The sequence below is a fragment of the Lissotriton vulgaris genome, chromosome 9 (assembly GCF_964263255.1).
Source record: "Lissotriton vulgaris chromosome 9, aLisVul1.2, whole genome shotgun sequence".
In the NCBI taxonomy this organism is placed as follows: Eukaryota; Metazoa; Chordata; class Amphibia; order Caudata; family Salamandridae; genus Lissotriton; species Lissotriton vulgaris.
The window spans coordinates 323,598,110-323,614,900 of NC_141697.1; the positions used below are offsets into that span (position 1 = coordinate 323,598,110).

General features: G+C 42.2%; 1 protein-coding gene across 1 annotated transcript in view; it reads left to right on the forward strand.

Moving 5' to 3' along the window:
* SPATA7 (spermatogenesis associated 7) overlaps nucleotides 1–16,791 on the forward strand; it is a 509,081-nt gene that overhangs the window by 261,899 nt on the left and 230,391 nt on the right. The window contains exon 7 of the mRNA XM_086937621.1: nucleotides 5,386–5,867. Coding sequence (XP_086793747.1) covers nucleotides 5,386–5,867 — 482 coding nt within the window. The remainder of the gene's footprint in view (nucleotides 1–5,385; nucleotides 5,868–16,791) is intronic.

The following is a 16,791-nucleotide window of genomic DNA, read 5'->3' on the forward strand; positions in this document are numbered from 1 at the left end:
TGATGGGACCGAGGGCCGCACATATACCATCACTGAATGGGGTTGAGTGTGGAGTGGTGTGGGTGGAGGCGAAGCATGTACATCTACTGGCTGAATTGAATTGCACAATGTGGAAGCCAAAAACTAGAGAACAACCCCATCTTTTCAGTTGACTAAATTGTGTGATCTTGGGCGATTGTTTTAATTTACTTTCCTTCCTTTTCACATACAAGAGGACTTTGAAATACATGACTTCAGAATGTGCGCTGTACAAAAACGTTGCATGTGTTTCATAGGATAAACTATAAAATGATAAACTATAATGTTCATGTATGGAAGCAACCTCAGACACCCAAATGAGGCACATATTAACTGACTTGCCTCTTAGTTCACTATTGACATTGCTGCCAGGATGGTAGGGAAGCATGAATGTTTTTAAATTCATGTTTGAAAGCTCTCACCTTTTAAAAAAAAATACTTCTCAATATAATGATAGAATCTGCTTTACTAAGGCGAAAGGTTATTTATATTAATGAATACAGTTTTTAGGTCTCGGCCTATTCCATTCCGCAGGAATGATTAGGACAAGTCTATTGTGGTGAAACCAAGAGGTAAACTAAGGTCTCTCAAAAAGCGGATTTCCACGAGTGCATGTGTTCTCGTGACAGCGCTTTTCCGACCCGCCTGCCTCCGAGAGCTTCACACAAAGCCATCTGTTGCTTCCGCAGCGCACTCGGCCTCACTTCTCCTCCCCCTAATTACACTTCTTTCATGGCCGCGAGGCCGTACTTCAAAAGGATCCTCATCCGCTCCTCTCTGCCCCCCACCCTCGCCTCCACTTCTCATTTCTCATCACAGCTCCCCTCTCATTCATCCCCCTACCCCTCCAAATCCGCTCTTGTTTTAGGACTTGTGCCCTGACTCTACGTCTCCGCTCACATTTGTGGAAGGGAATCTGCGTGGTGTTTAAAAACTGTTGAAATCATAATGTGTGACATCAATCTACTTCTAAAATAGCACTCTTGAACAGCAGGCCGCTGGAGCATGTGAAGGAATCCTGTGCAGGTTTATGGCAGCTTTAGAACATGCAATCCATGTATAACACCGGCCCAGATCACGTTCACCAGTGATCTTTCCCTCATGCCCATACTTGTAAAATATTAATTCCTGGCACCTGCTTCAGTGCAAAATGGGTCAGTAAGGCTGCATGGCTGCAAATTAAATCCCAGAAATGTAGTTTGTGACGGATGAAACGTCCCAGATGTCAACGTGCGCGGGCAGCTATATTTTGTATTTGATACATGGACTTTAAAGCTATCCCGAAAAAAACATGACTGCAGCATCATTTTTTCCTGTGATGCTGCTTTGGTGTCGACTGGATATATCATTCCTCGACAGGGGCCTAATTTACGGTGGAATGAAGCGTCAGTCTCCTGTGCCACGCTATTCATTCTGACGTGTTGTGCTTGGCAGTGCGTGCCACGGTCCCTCCATGTGCACAGCCAGTGTTGTCGACCCATTGCAACCGGGCACTCTCTCTGCACATACCCCGCTGTAATCACACTCCGGAGGGTTGTGATGTCTGCACGGAACGCGCAAATTATAAGAGCCTATTTGACTGCAGTTAAGATAAAGCTCTGAGCTCATTATAAACGCATTTTACTGGAAAAGTGGTAAATTGGGCAGCCTTAAACTAATGGCACGGAGACGTGCTCGCTGCGATTTACGAGCAGTTACAGGAAATACGCGCCATTAATATTCAAGCAATGCAGGGACGTTTGCCCTACAGTAAGGCTCATGCCAAATGTGTGCATAAGGAAGAGCTTCAGTGAGCTTTTTGGAGGAGTAGTTCATGCAATTCAATCATTACCATGTCTATAAGCATTTTTTTGAAGAAATATAAACGACAGAATTTCGTCTATTGGCTTAGTTCGGGAAAGTTTTCTGAATTAAAGCCGAGCCGCCTGCCTCCGAGAGCTTCACACAAAGCCATCTGTTGCTTCCCCAGCGCACTCGGCCTCACTTCTCCTCCCCCTAAATACACTTCTTTCACGGCCGCGAGGCCGTACTTCAAAAGGATCCTCATCCGCTCCTCTCTGCCCCCACCCTCGCCTCCACTTCTCATCTCTCATCACAGCTCCACTCTCATTCATCCCCCCACCCCCTAAATCCGCTCTTGTTTTAGGACTTGTGCCCTGACTCTACGTCTCCGCTCACATTTGTGGAAGGGAATCTACGTGGTGTTTAAAAACTGTTGAAATCATAATGTGTGACATCAATCTACTTCTAAAATAGCACTCTTGAACAGCAGGCCGCTGGAGCATGTGAAGGAATCCTGCGCATGTTTATGGCAGCTTTAGAACATGCAATCCGTGGATGACACCGGCCCAGATCAAGTTCACCAGTGATCTTTCCCTCATGTGCATACTTGTAAAATATTAATTCCTGGCACCTGCTTCACGTGCAAAATGCGTCAGTAAGTCCGCATTGCTGCAACTTAAATCCCAGAAATGTTGTTTGTGACGGATGACACGTCCCAGATGTCAACGCGCGCGGGCAGCTATATTTTGTATTTGATGCATAGACTTTAAAGCTATCCCGAAAAAACATGACTGCAGCATAATTTTTTCCTGTGATGCTGCTTTGGTGTCGACGGGATAGTTTACACTTAGGAAGGCATGTGTGTTCATGAAATGTTATGTATTCAGGAGTAAACTCTGCGTGTACACACAACAGACCCTCTTGTTTTCCTCACAAGCTTGAAGGCAACCTGCTTCCCCGCCCCCCCTGGTGTTTATGGCTTTTCTCGCTCACTAATGCGTTTTTTTCCCCTCCCACCCTTCCTTTGATGTCCACCGCGTGTGGCCTCTGCGTGTCGCCTCTCCGTCCTTCAAAGCCCCTCTCTGTCATGGAATCTCAAATTTGGGGACTACATCTTCAAAACAAGCCTGTTCATGTTAACACTTGCAATTAAAATCCTTTCTTTCTTTCCATTCATCCTTTCTTCCCTTCTTTTCTTTCCTTCCTTTCCTTCCTTTCCATCCTTTCTTGACTTCCTTTTCTTTCTTCCATTCCTTCCTTCCTTTCCTCCCTCCCTTTCATTCCTTTCTTTTTCCTTCCTCCCTTCTTCCTTCTTTCTATTGTTCTTTCTTTCTTCCCTTCCCTTCCACATTATCACTCAGCACCACCACAGCATCACTCAGCGCCACCCCAGCATCACTCAGCGCCACTCCAGCATCACTCAGCACCACTCCAGCATCACTCAATGCCACCACAGCACCGCTCAGCGCCACCCCATCATCACTCAGCACCACCACAGCACCACTTAGCACCACCACAGCATCACTCAGCAAGACCACCACAGCACCACTCACCTCCACCACAGCATCACTCAGCCCAACCCCATTATCACTCAGCACCACCACAGCACCACTCAGCACCACCCCAGCATCACTCAGCACCAACCCAGAATCACTCAGCACCACCACAGCACCACTCAGCATCACCACATCCTCACTCAGCGCTACCCCAGCATCACTCAGCACCACCACATTATCACTCAGCACCACCACATTATCACTCAGCACCACCACATTATCACTCAGCACGACTCAGCACCACCACAGCACCACAGCAACACTCAACCCTACAGCACCCCTCAACACCACAGCACTCCTCAAGACCACAGCACCAAACGCCACAGCACTACTCAACGCCACAGCACCACTCAACGCACCAGCACCACTCAATGCCACATCACCACTCAACGCCACATCACCCCTCAACGCCACAGCACCCCTCAACACCACAGCACCCCTCAACACCACAGAACCCCTCAAAGTGACAGCACCCCTTAAAACCACAGCACCCCTCAACGACACAGCACCCCTCTACGCCACAGCACCCCTCTACGCCACAGCACCCCTCTACGCCACAGCACCACTCAACATCACAGCACCCCTCAACACCACAGCACCTCTCAACACCACAGGACCCCTCAACGCCACAGCACCCCTCAACGCCACAGCACCCCTCAACGCCACAGGACCCCTCAACGCCACAGCACCCCTCTACGCCACAGCACCACTCAACGCCACTGCACCACTCAACGCCACAGCACCACTCAACACCACAGCACCCCTCAACACCACAGCACCCCTCAACACCACAGGACCCCTCAACGCCACAGCACCCCTCAACGCCACAGCACCCCTCAACGCCACAGCACCCCTCAACGCCACAGCACCGCTCAACGCCACAGCACTGCTCAACGCCACAGCACCCCTCAATGCTACAGCACCCCTCAACACCACAGCAGCACTGAACACCACAGCACCACTCAACGCCACAGCATCACTCTGTGCAACCAATCAAGAACTGGTTCGAATATGTTCTCTCAATGTTTTCCAACTTTATTACAAATGTCACAAAAAAAATGTTAATATTTCACTTCTGTTCTTGGATTTTCATCACAATAAAATACACGAAACATAATCTTCCAAAATGTTATTTGCAAAAGTTTAAGCTATTGCCGTTATAAATTACAATAACTTTTATTTTAGTATTAATTATTTAAAAAAATACAACCCATTGTTATTTTTAATATTAATACATCTAAGTCATGTAAATACAACACATATTGCATAAAAATTGCTATAGGTGTCACGTTTGCAAAAGTTACCACTATTGGCATTGTAAATGACAAAGTTAATAATTTCGCTATTTTCAAAACAAAAACATAAATAAAAAATGTGTCATTTACAATACTAATACCTCTAACTTTCCTAATGCGAGACCTATTGCATTGCAAATGCTTGTTGAAGTTTGTAAAGACTTTATCATTTTTTTCACACTTGCTGCAAGATGTCTTTTTAAATTAAGGTGTTCCTAAAGTTAAGTAGTTCAGGACACCCTAGTTATTAACTCTCTTTAGCTGCAATTAACATTTCAATAAATGCTTGCCTGTTTGTTTATTGGATTTTAATGTTAGTACTCTATCGAGTAAACAGCAGCCAGGGCTGCTGTTGACCAGAGGTCCGCGCCTAAAGGTCAGGAGGGCCTCATGTGGCCCCTGGGCCCTACTTTAAGGATCACCGAATAGAGGAACGAGGCCCAATGTTATGGTCCGAAGCTTAGTTCTTCCTGAAAAACCCATCCTTCCGGTGGGACTGGCAACTTCTATGTTTGAATTTCCTCATGGTGTTTGGCGTTCATAGCTGTTGATTTCTAACCTGATTGTACCTGGTGATTACGCATTCATAACACCTAACTCTGTCAAGGTATTGTTGCCATTTGTGCTTAAAGTAATTCTAACACATTTAAGTTTCAGTACCAAATGTTTCTTAGCATGGTTCTATAGGAGAAGTTGTTTCATTGATAGTTTAACGCTGTTTTTCTCTGTTCCAGAGCTTGTATGGCACTGAAGACAACAATATGGTCAACAACATTATCTCCCCCTGCATGGAGAATCAACATTACCCTTCACCACGATCAACTTTTTCTTCACCTGAACAGTACCTGGTCTCAGCCAACACCGCTGGAGAGGGTCAAAACTCTGCCTGGAAATGCTTGAGTTCTTCCACGTCCGGCATAAGCGTTGGCGTCTCCTCTGTAAAACGGCTATGCAATACCGCATCAATCTCCTCCCCTGATGTAAATATACCCAAAGAGGATAGCTTTCACAAGTTTCAGGACCCCCTTGCTAAAACGTACAGTGGAGATCTCCTTGAAAGACATTCACATCACTTTACAGACAGTCATCAGCCATTTAAACCGCGCACCTTGAAGACACAGGCCAAGTCGGTTCTTTCTCAATACAGGTACTACACACCACCAAGAAGGAAAAGACGGGAAGGCATGAAGGAGGCGTGGACGCAGACTGACAAGCGGTAAGTACAGAGAGGTTTATTTACAGAAACCTTGGGAAATGAGGGTAGTCAGTAGGGTTTCAGTGGAGAAATGAAGAGGTTGCTGCAAATGTAACAATAATGCCTTTCTGTCCCACTGTGAATAATTGTTTGCCACCCACACCACTGCCATCACATCCAACTTTCTCTATTTTCCGTTGGACCATTATCACCAGAGTCTTAATCAGCCAAACCTTTTAAGTGGCCCACTCATATTTCAACTATTGTGTCCGTGGTATTCATTAGATTTTTCAGTGTTCAATTTTTCTTAGGCAGTTTCTCTTTCCCAGTACAAACTGGACCTTTGCACACATATCTGGTAACTTTCCTAGACTTATTAAGTGGGTTTTATGTACTTATATGACCGACTACTGTGTTTGTATTTTGTTATGGTGTAGTTCTACTGCGATTTAGGAAATCAAATTCCTGGTTTAAGCTCCAGAAGTATTTCTCTAGAAAGATGCTAATGCGTTTGCCAAGCCTTCCAAGAATCTGCATATGAAAGTACCAGTTATTTCCCTGTAACAGATTGCTTCTTAAAGTCAGTAGCCTGTGGCACTTCATATAGGTTCCTCAGTCTTTATAGGGACCCTGTGAACATATTTTTGATAGCCTTCTATTAAAGGACCCACCACCATGAGTATGTGTAGAAATAAAAATATATTCATGTCAATAAACTCAACTGCATTCCCTCAAAGAGATAGATTGGCACAGTGAAAGCTCGTTCTGGATCATATGATGGTCTGAGAATACATGTGTACATGCAAGAGGTTCTCCATCAAGGGATCTTCATTAGCATGAAGAAAACACTGAAGATCTGCACTTTTGTGCTGAGTACTGGAATGCGTTTTTAGCACAGACAAACTTATGTCAATCATAAGAAAAACAATGCTTATCTAAAGTGCACATTTTTATTTTCTTATTTTTATCTCTTGATAGGAGAGAGAGAGAGAGAAAGTGTGTATGTTTCTCGATGAGGGGTAGGGTAATGTGGGTGTGTGTCACAAAACATTTGCCAAATTATGCAACATTGCTGAGTAACCCTTTTTCATTTTTTTCCAATTGAGAAAAGAAACGATGTTCATAGGTATACAACCTTACATAGTATAACAGTTGACCTGGCCTTTGGCGGTATCCAAAGATCTCTAAAGTTCAGAGCGCAACTCAGTGGTGGTTTCTTATCCAGTCCATTTTTCCTCTCTGTGTGCAGAATCTTCTTTGCTTTTTTGTCACTTTACACAAAGCTTCCTACCACTCACTTTATTATAATGAGTTATTCTGTCAGACAGGTGATGTAAAGGAGTTTCTTTTACATTCCATTTCTTTCTTAAAATGGTGCCGCTTTTCTGACAAGAATCTGTCCAAAGGGTGTGTCAGGATTGGATAGGCAGGATGTCTCGAGTGACAAAATATCAAAACAGTTCAGTCATTCAGTCTCGCTGATCATTGTATCTTGAATGAGACCTGTACATTGTGAGCTACAGTATAGGTTATCTCTGCGCATGACGAGAGGCCGCCTATACTACTCCCAGCTCCATTTTCGTTCGGCCGCCTAGAGGCACTAAACAGACCGGGATAGTAGTCCAGCTGCCATGGCACTCATGAAAGTAGGGCTAGGGACAAAGACCGAAACAACAGGACGATCAGTATATCCCAGCTTCTAGTAATCCTGACGATGAGCGTTCCCAGCCGCTCCTTGATGCCCTCCTTCCCTTAAGGGACTATCTTTGACCAGAAGGTAAAATAACAGTCCATTTTCCCTGGCAATGTGATGAGCAAAAGGATAAATTGGTAAATTTTCTAATTGAGGCTTTTCGCCATTGTCCTTTCCCCTCTGATTTAATCAAGGAACCTTGTAGTGCGCTATAATCATTTTAGATTCCTTCTCTGCTAAAGATGGCTCCTGCGTCACATATACTAAGTACGTGCCTTCAGGCATGGAGTGGCATCTTCTGGTATCCCAAATGGGTATTTCTTCATACATTAACTTTGTGTCAGGAAAAAACCTCATTGTAAAAGTGAATTTCACAGATTCCTAGGGTTTTCTATGCTATGGCTGGAATGGAAGCCACACACCTAATTGGTTGCAGTGCAGTATCTTGTCATCTGAGGCAGAAAGCTTTGCTTATGTCCTCTCTAGAGCATGATACATCTTGCATTGTCAGTAGTTGCTAGGCCCTCCTTGTTTTCTGTTTTTTAAAATGTTATTTATTTGACAGATTTTTTTATAGCGCAAACTTGACCCGAAGGTATCAGGTACCAGAGCGCTTTACACGAGCACCAGTTGTGTTGTATGAGGATACATTAATTTTTGTTAGGCACGGGGAGATTAAGTGATTTGCCCAGAATCACAGGATGTTGTGCATCCTTGCAGCTAAAGAGAGTTAATAACTAGTGTGTCCTGTACTGCTTAACTTTAGGAACACCTTCATTTATAAAGACATCTTGCAGCAAGTGTGAAAAAATATGATAAAGTCACTTCAAAATTCCAAAAGTGTATTTCATTAAAATAAATAACCTTTCACCTTAGTAAAGCAGATTCAATCAGCGCATTGAGAAGTATTTTTTTTAAAAGGTGGGATTTTTCAATCATTAATTTCCCTATAGATAAGGGCCCGCCGCAGTTAACTGACTCTCTGGCATAAGGAATGCAGTACTTTTCAACCAGGATAAGTTTCTATACAGTTTTTTTAATCTATATATGATTACACATATTTATAGCTCAGAGTGTAATCCTCGTTCTTCCACTAGAACTATAATACACAAACGCATAAAGCCAGTTGAAATGAAGATCAGAATCGGTGGTTCCTCTCAACATGTTAATGCAATCCAGAAAAAAAGTATACCCTGACAAATATACAATGCACAACACATCCCACCATATTTCCATTCTGGTTATGAGAACCGGTCAATCTGTTGGCTGAAGCACTTTGTAAGGCTTTGTAAAGAAGTAACTGTCCCGTAAACATGGTTGTTTTGAAAGCAGCCATTTAGAGCATTGAGACACTTTCCAGTCTGCCTCTACCTGGCAGTACATCGCAGTCTCCTGATCCCACACTATGCGTCACTGATGCAGAGCTCACAGCTTTTCATCTTCCAGTCGTCAAGAGTATGAAAGCAAATACGTTTCTAAAGTTTCATATCAAAATACTTCAAGAAGATAAAGGAGATATTTATGCGGGTGGTGGGTCCCTGAAAGAAGTGTCCACAGCCCTTTTCTTCATAACTGTGTGGATGTTGGAGTCATTGATCCTAGTCCCTAAAAGTTATTTGCAGAAGAAATGCTTTAGTTGTTTAAGAGTTAGGCTTTTTTTCTTTGTCTAATGCTTCTGTTGTGAAAGCTCTTGCTAATCTTTCATTGTCTCAGGGTTCCCTGGTTACCCAAGCGTAGGAGTATCAGCAGTAGTTTTCGTGTCTCTTTTATTTGCCTATGGGCCAAATGATGGCCAGTATGATTCTCCTGCCCAGAAGCCAGAGCAGACTTCTATGTTCCTCTGCAGGTCAAAGCTGTGGGATCCTGATGTGCTTCAGTCTCATGCTCCTTTCAAGTAGGCAGTTGTTGCCCTTGATACCTTCTGGTGTTCATGTATGAAAGATTTGACTTTTTCATATGTCCGAGTCCACGGAGTCGGGAAGGCAGTGTTTTTTTATGTCCTATTTCTGAAATCTTCCCTTTGAGTCTTTAATCTGTTAAACTTAATCTGACTAGTAGAGACCTCCTGAGTATCATATTTTAGTCGCATCAAGGTTTGAGGTGTAGTAGAAACTGGAAGACAATTTTACCTTCTGGTAAAAGTGTTGTTTCCACCATATGTTTAAACATTGTTGATCTCATCTGGATCGGTCCATTCCTTGAGCTCAGAAATCTGTTTGATCTGTGACAGTAACAGTGTATAACTACTGCTCATTATCCTTCATTATGAACTTTACTTTTATCAGAGTTTTTAACGTATTTCCAACCTAATACAACAGTCCTCTAGGTTTTAAACCTGATGGTCTGTTTTTCCCTCCTCTGCAGTTGCTGAAGTGGGGATGGTCTATTTTCCCCGTCTTCACAGTTGCTTAAGTGGTAATCTTCCTGATTTTCTCTCCACTCGTGTATGGTAGAGCATTAATTTCTCATATTCATCAGTTGTAAATGTGCTGAAAACTTCACGTTCTCATCCTCTGTAGACAGGCCGGGCCATTTTGAGCAATGTTTTGCAATGTTGTGAAAATTAAGCAAATCTGTTTCACATCGTTTTTGATGCTTGAGTGATAATGAATAGAGCAACCAATCTTCAGACATTTTTGGTACGTGTGCAAACTATTGTGCAATATCGCCCAGACTAGAACTTAAGCAAAATCTTCTTATCGACCAAGCAAGAAAAACTATGCAAAATAAATATGTCCTTTCTTTTCATTGGTGGTAATCTTTGGTGGTAAAATGGCCATTGGTTATCAATTGTAATAAGGGCCAATGTCAACATCTGTGTTCAGTTTGGTACATACAGGCCTGATGTCACATAAAATATAACATTAAAGAGCTATAAAAAGTTCAGCTCTGCTAAGGGTAGTACAAGTCACTGTTAGGAACTCCTAGTTCTTCATTTAAATATTGCCTACAGTTGCATTTAGAGTGTGCCTAAAAATACAGCAATAAAATGCACTAACAAGGTTAAATATCGCCAGTAATTTTAACGTTCTTTTAGTTTAATCTCACCATTACCTTTACCTGCTATTAAGCATTGCTGGTAGTTACTGATAGATATCACAGTAAACAGCGTCAATATTTAAACAGAAGCAGCGTGGGTAAATGGTAAAATAGCTTTACTAGCTTTGTGTGCTCCTTGGCTACTTCATCCTCTCTCTGACAAGTGACAGCCTAAACTTGTGTTGAAATGTCTGCCATCTGCAAGAGTTATCCCTCCCTATGCCTGGGAAATCCTTCCTTTGTAGGCCCGGCATGCTCAAGCTACTGCAGTTCACTCCTCGAGGCTAGTGCATCTACCCAAACTGATCCAAATGATCCAGCAGATGGCGACATGCAATCTTTGGAGCTTACCATATGCTCAAGTACTGTCACCGAAGGACAAGGTACTCCGACATATGGCTCGTTCTTGACCAAGTGACTATGGAGCCTCCATACAAGGTGCTCCAAATAGAGAAAAACAGCAGACAGGTGAATGAGCTGCATGGGAAGAGGTTTGTCTTTGTTGTGTGTATGGTACAGGTCAAGGGAGTAGGTTGAATGGAGGTCCTGGTAAAGATTGTTCGGTTGAAATCTGCTTATAATGGCTTAAAATTTAAGAAGTCAGGATTTTAAGATCTTTTTGGTGTGAAGATTAGCAGCTCTGATAACATATCATAGAAATGGGACAGACAAGACGGCACTAGCAGATTTGGTGGGAGGCAGGCAGAATGCAACTTATATTTTCTTTAAACAAAATGTAAATTCTTTGTTCTAATAGTGATGATGCTCATGATTTTAAGCTACAAACATTATCAACAATAAATGTTCCAGTTTGTTATCTTGCTCTTGGTCTTGTTTTTGTTTTGTTTGCAAGACCAGAGATCTAATTTCAAAAGGGATTCAATTCTCAGAACCTTAGCATTTCGTAAAGATGAATAATAATGATATTTGTATATCAGTCATTTGAACGGCCAACTGATGACAATGGTCTTCAGTCATCAGTCAGCTCTGGAGTTGATCCATTATTATAATATGTGGGGTCAATCAAGTGGCATAAGAAACATGTTTCAAATAAATTATTTTCAGATCACAGTTTGTCAGAAGCAGAGGGAGAATATTGATGTGTTTCCCGAACAACAATGTGTGTGAACCAGGACAAGCCTTTCCATTTCTCCAAAAGACTTATTCTTTTTATATTTGAAGCAATTAGTTATTTGAAGCTTAGGTAGTCTGTGCCTAGGGCCTTAAAATAACTCGTGCAAAATGAATATTGGAGCAATAGAATCATAGCTCATACATCCTGCATGTCACTTAGGTAATGTATGATATGATTTTTGAGAAGCAGTGCAACATGTAAGGAGAAACATTTAATTTAAAAAATACTGTATCGCCATTGCTGAGAGTAGATGTAATTTAATGTATTATGCAAAACAAATTATGATGTTTCCTCTGCTTTTAATTATCATGCTTCACAGACTGTTGCTAGAGTGCTAATTGTGCAGTTTGCAGATGATTCCTAAATGCGTTTGCAAATACTAACAACATTTGCAACGTCACACATTATCACAGCATATACCTCAAAGACAACAATGCGAAGGGAGAAAATTATGGTAATCGTCTCAATGATATCGAATACCTAATCTTAGAGTTCCAAAAAAGGCAGTTGAACTGAGCCGGGTGCCTGATCTCAAAACAAACTGTGCGTTTTTGACTATTGTTGAAGTCGTTTTAATAACTTGCTTTAACCAGACTGCTCATTCCATCGAGTTAGACCAAAATGTGTTACAGGGCACTGTGCATTTTGAATGACTCATCTGAAAATCATTTTATTCTGTGGGTTTTGTCCTTTACTTTCTGTAAATGTTTTAGATTTACACTGTTATAGTGCTGTAGAAGGCCCCAACTTGTACTGAATTGAATACGCGGACAAGAAATACTAGTAAAATCTTGAAAAAAAATGGGTTCATTTAAAAATAATGTTGGGGCCTCAAAATGCAAGCATTTAGCTATTCATCTGAGCTCCAACCTTTATAAGTGCATCACATATACCAGATTCAGTTAAATCTTTAATGCCCATCAGACAAATCACAGAGACTGCCGAATAACTGCCAAAAGCAACCATTTTGTTTTGGTGCTGTTTCCTTTGCCTGTTAGATCCTGATCCTCAAATAGTTTTTTAAAGGTGGTTTATTTGATTCTAAATGGTTCTAGGAAATTTGTCTCCCTCTCCGGAGGCACTAACTACAGCTTGGAACACCACAAAATATGAGTTCTCTCGTAGGGGATTTCCATGTATAGTCAGAAGCGTTGAATAGTCCCGCCCATCTGCAGGGACCCCAGAGCACTTCATCCAATAAGAGTTCTTAAGTGCTGAAGTTCGTCTTTCTACGGGAAGGCCTTGAAAACCCACTCAAAGTCATAATGCATCCTTGGGGTTGGCTACAGTGGTCGGAGAACTTCATCTTGGAAAGGAAAAAGAAGCGATTGTAATTATATATGCTCTCAGTACATGGATTTTTTGTAATAGCACACAAAAAAGAACCTCCACAAATCCGAGATGAAGAGATATAGGACAATGTAGCCCATAGGCTGCCATTATAAGTGCCTTTGAGAGCAACCAGAGGCAGTTACCTCAGTTCTTTTTGAAGGATATACCACACTACTAATAAAGGAGCGGGTCCACTACACCAGGAGGATGGAGGGCTGCATATGGCTATCATGGAAATACCCCTATGAGAAAACTGTAATTACAGGTAAGAAACTATACCTTCTCTCATAGGGGATTTCCATGTATATTCATAAAGCGTTGAATAGAATAGCAAGCTCATCCCCCCTGAGGTGGTGGACTAGACAGAAAACACCAGGAAAGAATCCTGCTAAGTAAAAAAGTTTCTGAGGGATACCTGTCCTACTTGAGCATCTGCCCTAGCATCTGTGTCCAGGCAGTAGTATCTAGTGAACGTATGGACTGACCTCCAGGTAGCTGCCTTGCAAATATCCGCTAAGGGAATATTCCTCATTAAAGCAGCAGTAGCTGCCTTGCCTCTGGTAGAGTGAGCTTTGGGCTTACCAAGCAGCAGACAATGCAAGAGACAATTCACATAGATATCGACTGTTTAGTAGTAGCTAAACCTGTGCGTACTGGGCAATAATTGATAAACAGCTGTTGGGAGCTACGGATGGCCTTGGCCTTGTACTAATAGAATGTTTTTACTCTTTTAACATCCAGCGAGTGGAGAGCTCTCTCTGCAAGGCAGCCTGAGATGTGGACGGAAAGACCTGCGAAGCACAGTAGTCTCCGCCATTCTGGGGTGATGATAATCATCTTGACTGTCGTGGACGCCAGTTTGTGCCGTTATCAGTGGTATTGGAGGAAAAGCGTAAAGAAATTTGTTCGACCAGTCAATCCATAGGGCATTCTCTAGTGACCTTGTATGGTAAAATCTGGAGGTGAAGTCGCAGCATTTTTAGGTCTCACCTAGGCAGCCCTTGCGTTGTCTCTTCGAGCCAAGCTGTATTCAGGATATGGGCCTGAAGCTCCGCTCACTTTCCACCCATCTTTTTAATTGGCTCCTGTTCCTGTCCTTTGGCTTTTCATTGGTCAATAGGCTTAGTAGTCCCTCCTAAGTACCAACTTGTCTCTTCTTGTAACCTCCCAAGAGGAAGGCTTAAGGCAGGACAAACACTTGGTCTTAAGCTAAACTGGCAGTGGTTACTTCACTCACTAGAACATCTCACATTTATATGAAACGTCTATAGATTTCCCTCCTCGGCTCCACACAGAGTACAACCTAATCTGAAATGAATGTAATAATTTATTTGTTAAATTTCAAAGCTACTACTTGTATATATGGGCATAGCTATTTGAATGTACTTGCAGTACTGTCTTACATGCAATGCATTATGGGTATGGTGGATTTACCATATCTTCTGCAGAGTGCAGTACCATATGTGACCAAAATCGGCCATCCAAGCAAATGTAATGAATTTACCAATTGATGAAATATGTTATTTTCACTTTTAAACTGCCAACTTCTGTAAAAAATGCAAAAAGTAGTCAGGTGAAGGCTAAGTCATTGTGTGATAATATTCTAATTTCTGAAGTAATTTATTCTATAAAAATGGTTAAAGGAGAGCTCAACATTCCATAAAAAAGGGAACTTTTTGATCCAAATCAACTGCCACTGAATAGTCAAATGTGATGCTCTGTTGAAATTAAATGCCAATCTGATTCTTCCCCAGCCTACCTTTTCACGGCCTTCTTGATTACAGAATTATTCTTCGGAGATAATTAAAATGTCTTCTGTGGTCTTTGAGCTAATTCGTGGCATGATACTCCAGGCAATGTATTGTGTCCAAGAAACCTACCATTAGGCTAGTCAACACAATAAGTTTCACCTGGTAGGGTCGTGGCATAGGCATGCTCTAACTTATAGCAGCCATGTAGATTAAGAAGTGAATGCAATATGTAGATCTCCATCATGCCTATTTCTTAACTCAGTGAATGAGCAGTAGTAAACATTTCTGGAATTTACAGCCTCAAATCAGTACTATCAATGGAGATGGCTAATGTTCAGCCTCAATTCTAATCCTCCTAGTTCATTAAGATTGTTTCAGTATGGTAGATCCATCTGCGTCTAATTCCTTGGTACCCTTACTAATGTGGGTGGCCCAGTTGTGCACTGCCTGCTTTCCAGGAGAATTTCAGTAAGCAACAATCTGTATAATCTGGGCTTCACTATCAACCAGTGGAACATCTTTTCATCCATTCTGTAACTTCAGTCTTGCGCTTCTGTTTCCATTTCAACATCATCAGTCTTTGAATGGGGCTCATTCTCTAGTACGCAGTCTAGAATCAGTACATTTTGCAGCCACATGGCAGTGGAAGCTTGTTCGTCCACCTGAACAGACTCCTCTCTCAGGCTCTGACTTACCCTGACCAAGGACTCCTCTTAGTACCAATGTGAAGGTCCCTGTAGAAAACATTGGATTTGTGGTTCGTGGAATCGCCCAAAAAGATTTGCGCATTAACCACCTGGAGCTCAAGGTAATCTTCTGTATTGCTTTTCTGGAGACAATAGTCTTTACAGACAGCTAGACCTTTTGTTTTATTTTAACAAGCAGGAATGAACTGCGGTTCAGTCTCTCTGCCCCTAACAGTTCAGATTCAGTACCGATATATAATTAACATTTTTAAGGTAGCATTTTATCTTGAAGGGAAGAGAAACACTCATTATACTCTGTGGATTACATCGTGTTCCACACGAGGGCAGAGAAAATAGGAACTTTCTGTTGCATAATAAAAACCTGGGGCTTATTATGAATAGTAAACGCGTTTATGTTTGAGAGTATCGATTAATTTTATTAAGCGCTACAAACACCCACAAATCTTATTGATGCTTAGCTATCATAAAAGATTTAGGAAAGTCAGTACGTGGGTGGCTTCAATACTTGGCTACTTAATAAAAAAATTTGATGGCTTTCCTGAAAGTTAAGTGATCAAGGAATGGATCCTAACCATCGAGGGAATGCGTTCTACAACTTAGCAGCTTGATACTGGAATGTTTCTCCTCCCCTGTGTGCTTAGTTTGCTTTAGGGATATATATAGTAGGAAACTGCTGGATGACCTTACAGGCCCCTTCAAACAGTAGTGCTTCAAAGGATAAACAAAATCTGCCAGTTCACCTTTTTAGAATATTTGATGCTTCTGATGGCTACTTCGAACCGCAGATGCCTCACCTTTTGAATTTGTCCAGGCTATCTAGCTATTAGCTCCTCCGCACCAGTTGATGTCGCCATTGTCCTCCACAACTCTAAACACGATGATACTGAGTTGCGTAGACACACCACCATTGTGCGCTAGGTCAGCAGTTCCTCTTTTTCCTCACTCTATGGAGTCACAAAGCTCCACTCCCAACTTTTTGGTGATTTTTATCAAATTCTTAAAGGAAATGCCCTAACAGCGTGCAAGGATGACATCCCCTCCAATTGCAGGGTTTAAGCCATATTGCACTTTGAGGAAACACGTGGTTAGTGGTTAAGGACCAGCACAGCATTTGTCTGTGGTGCCTCAGCACCCAACAGGACTTCCAGCCCTTCTACAAATGCTCCTGGATGCATCTGATGGCCATATGTCGCTAAAAACAAGAAGACATGTCTGTTCTCGTCCAATTCACAAGGGCATTCCCAGGCCTGTTGACATCCTTGGGTAAGTCCAGGACGAATTCAAACGG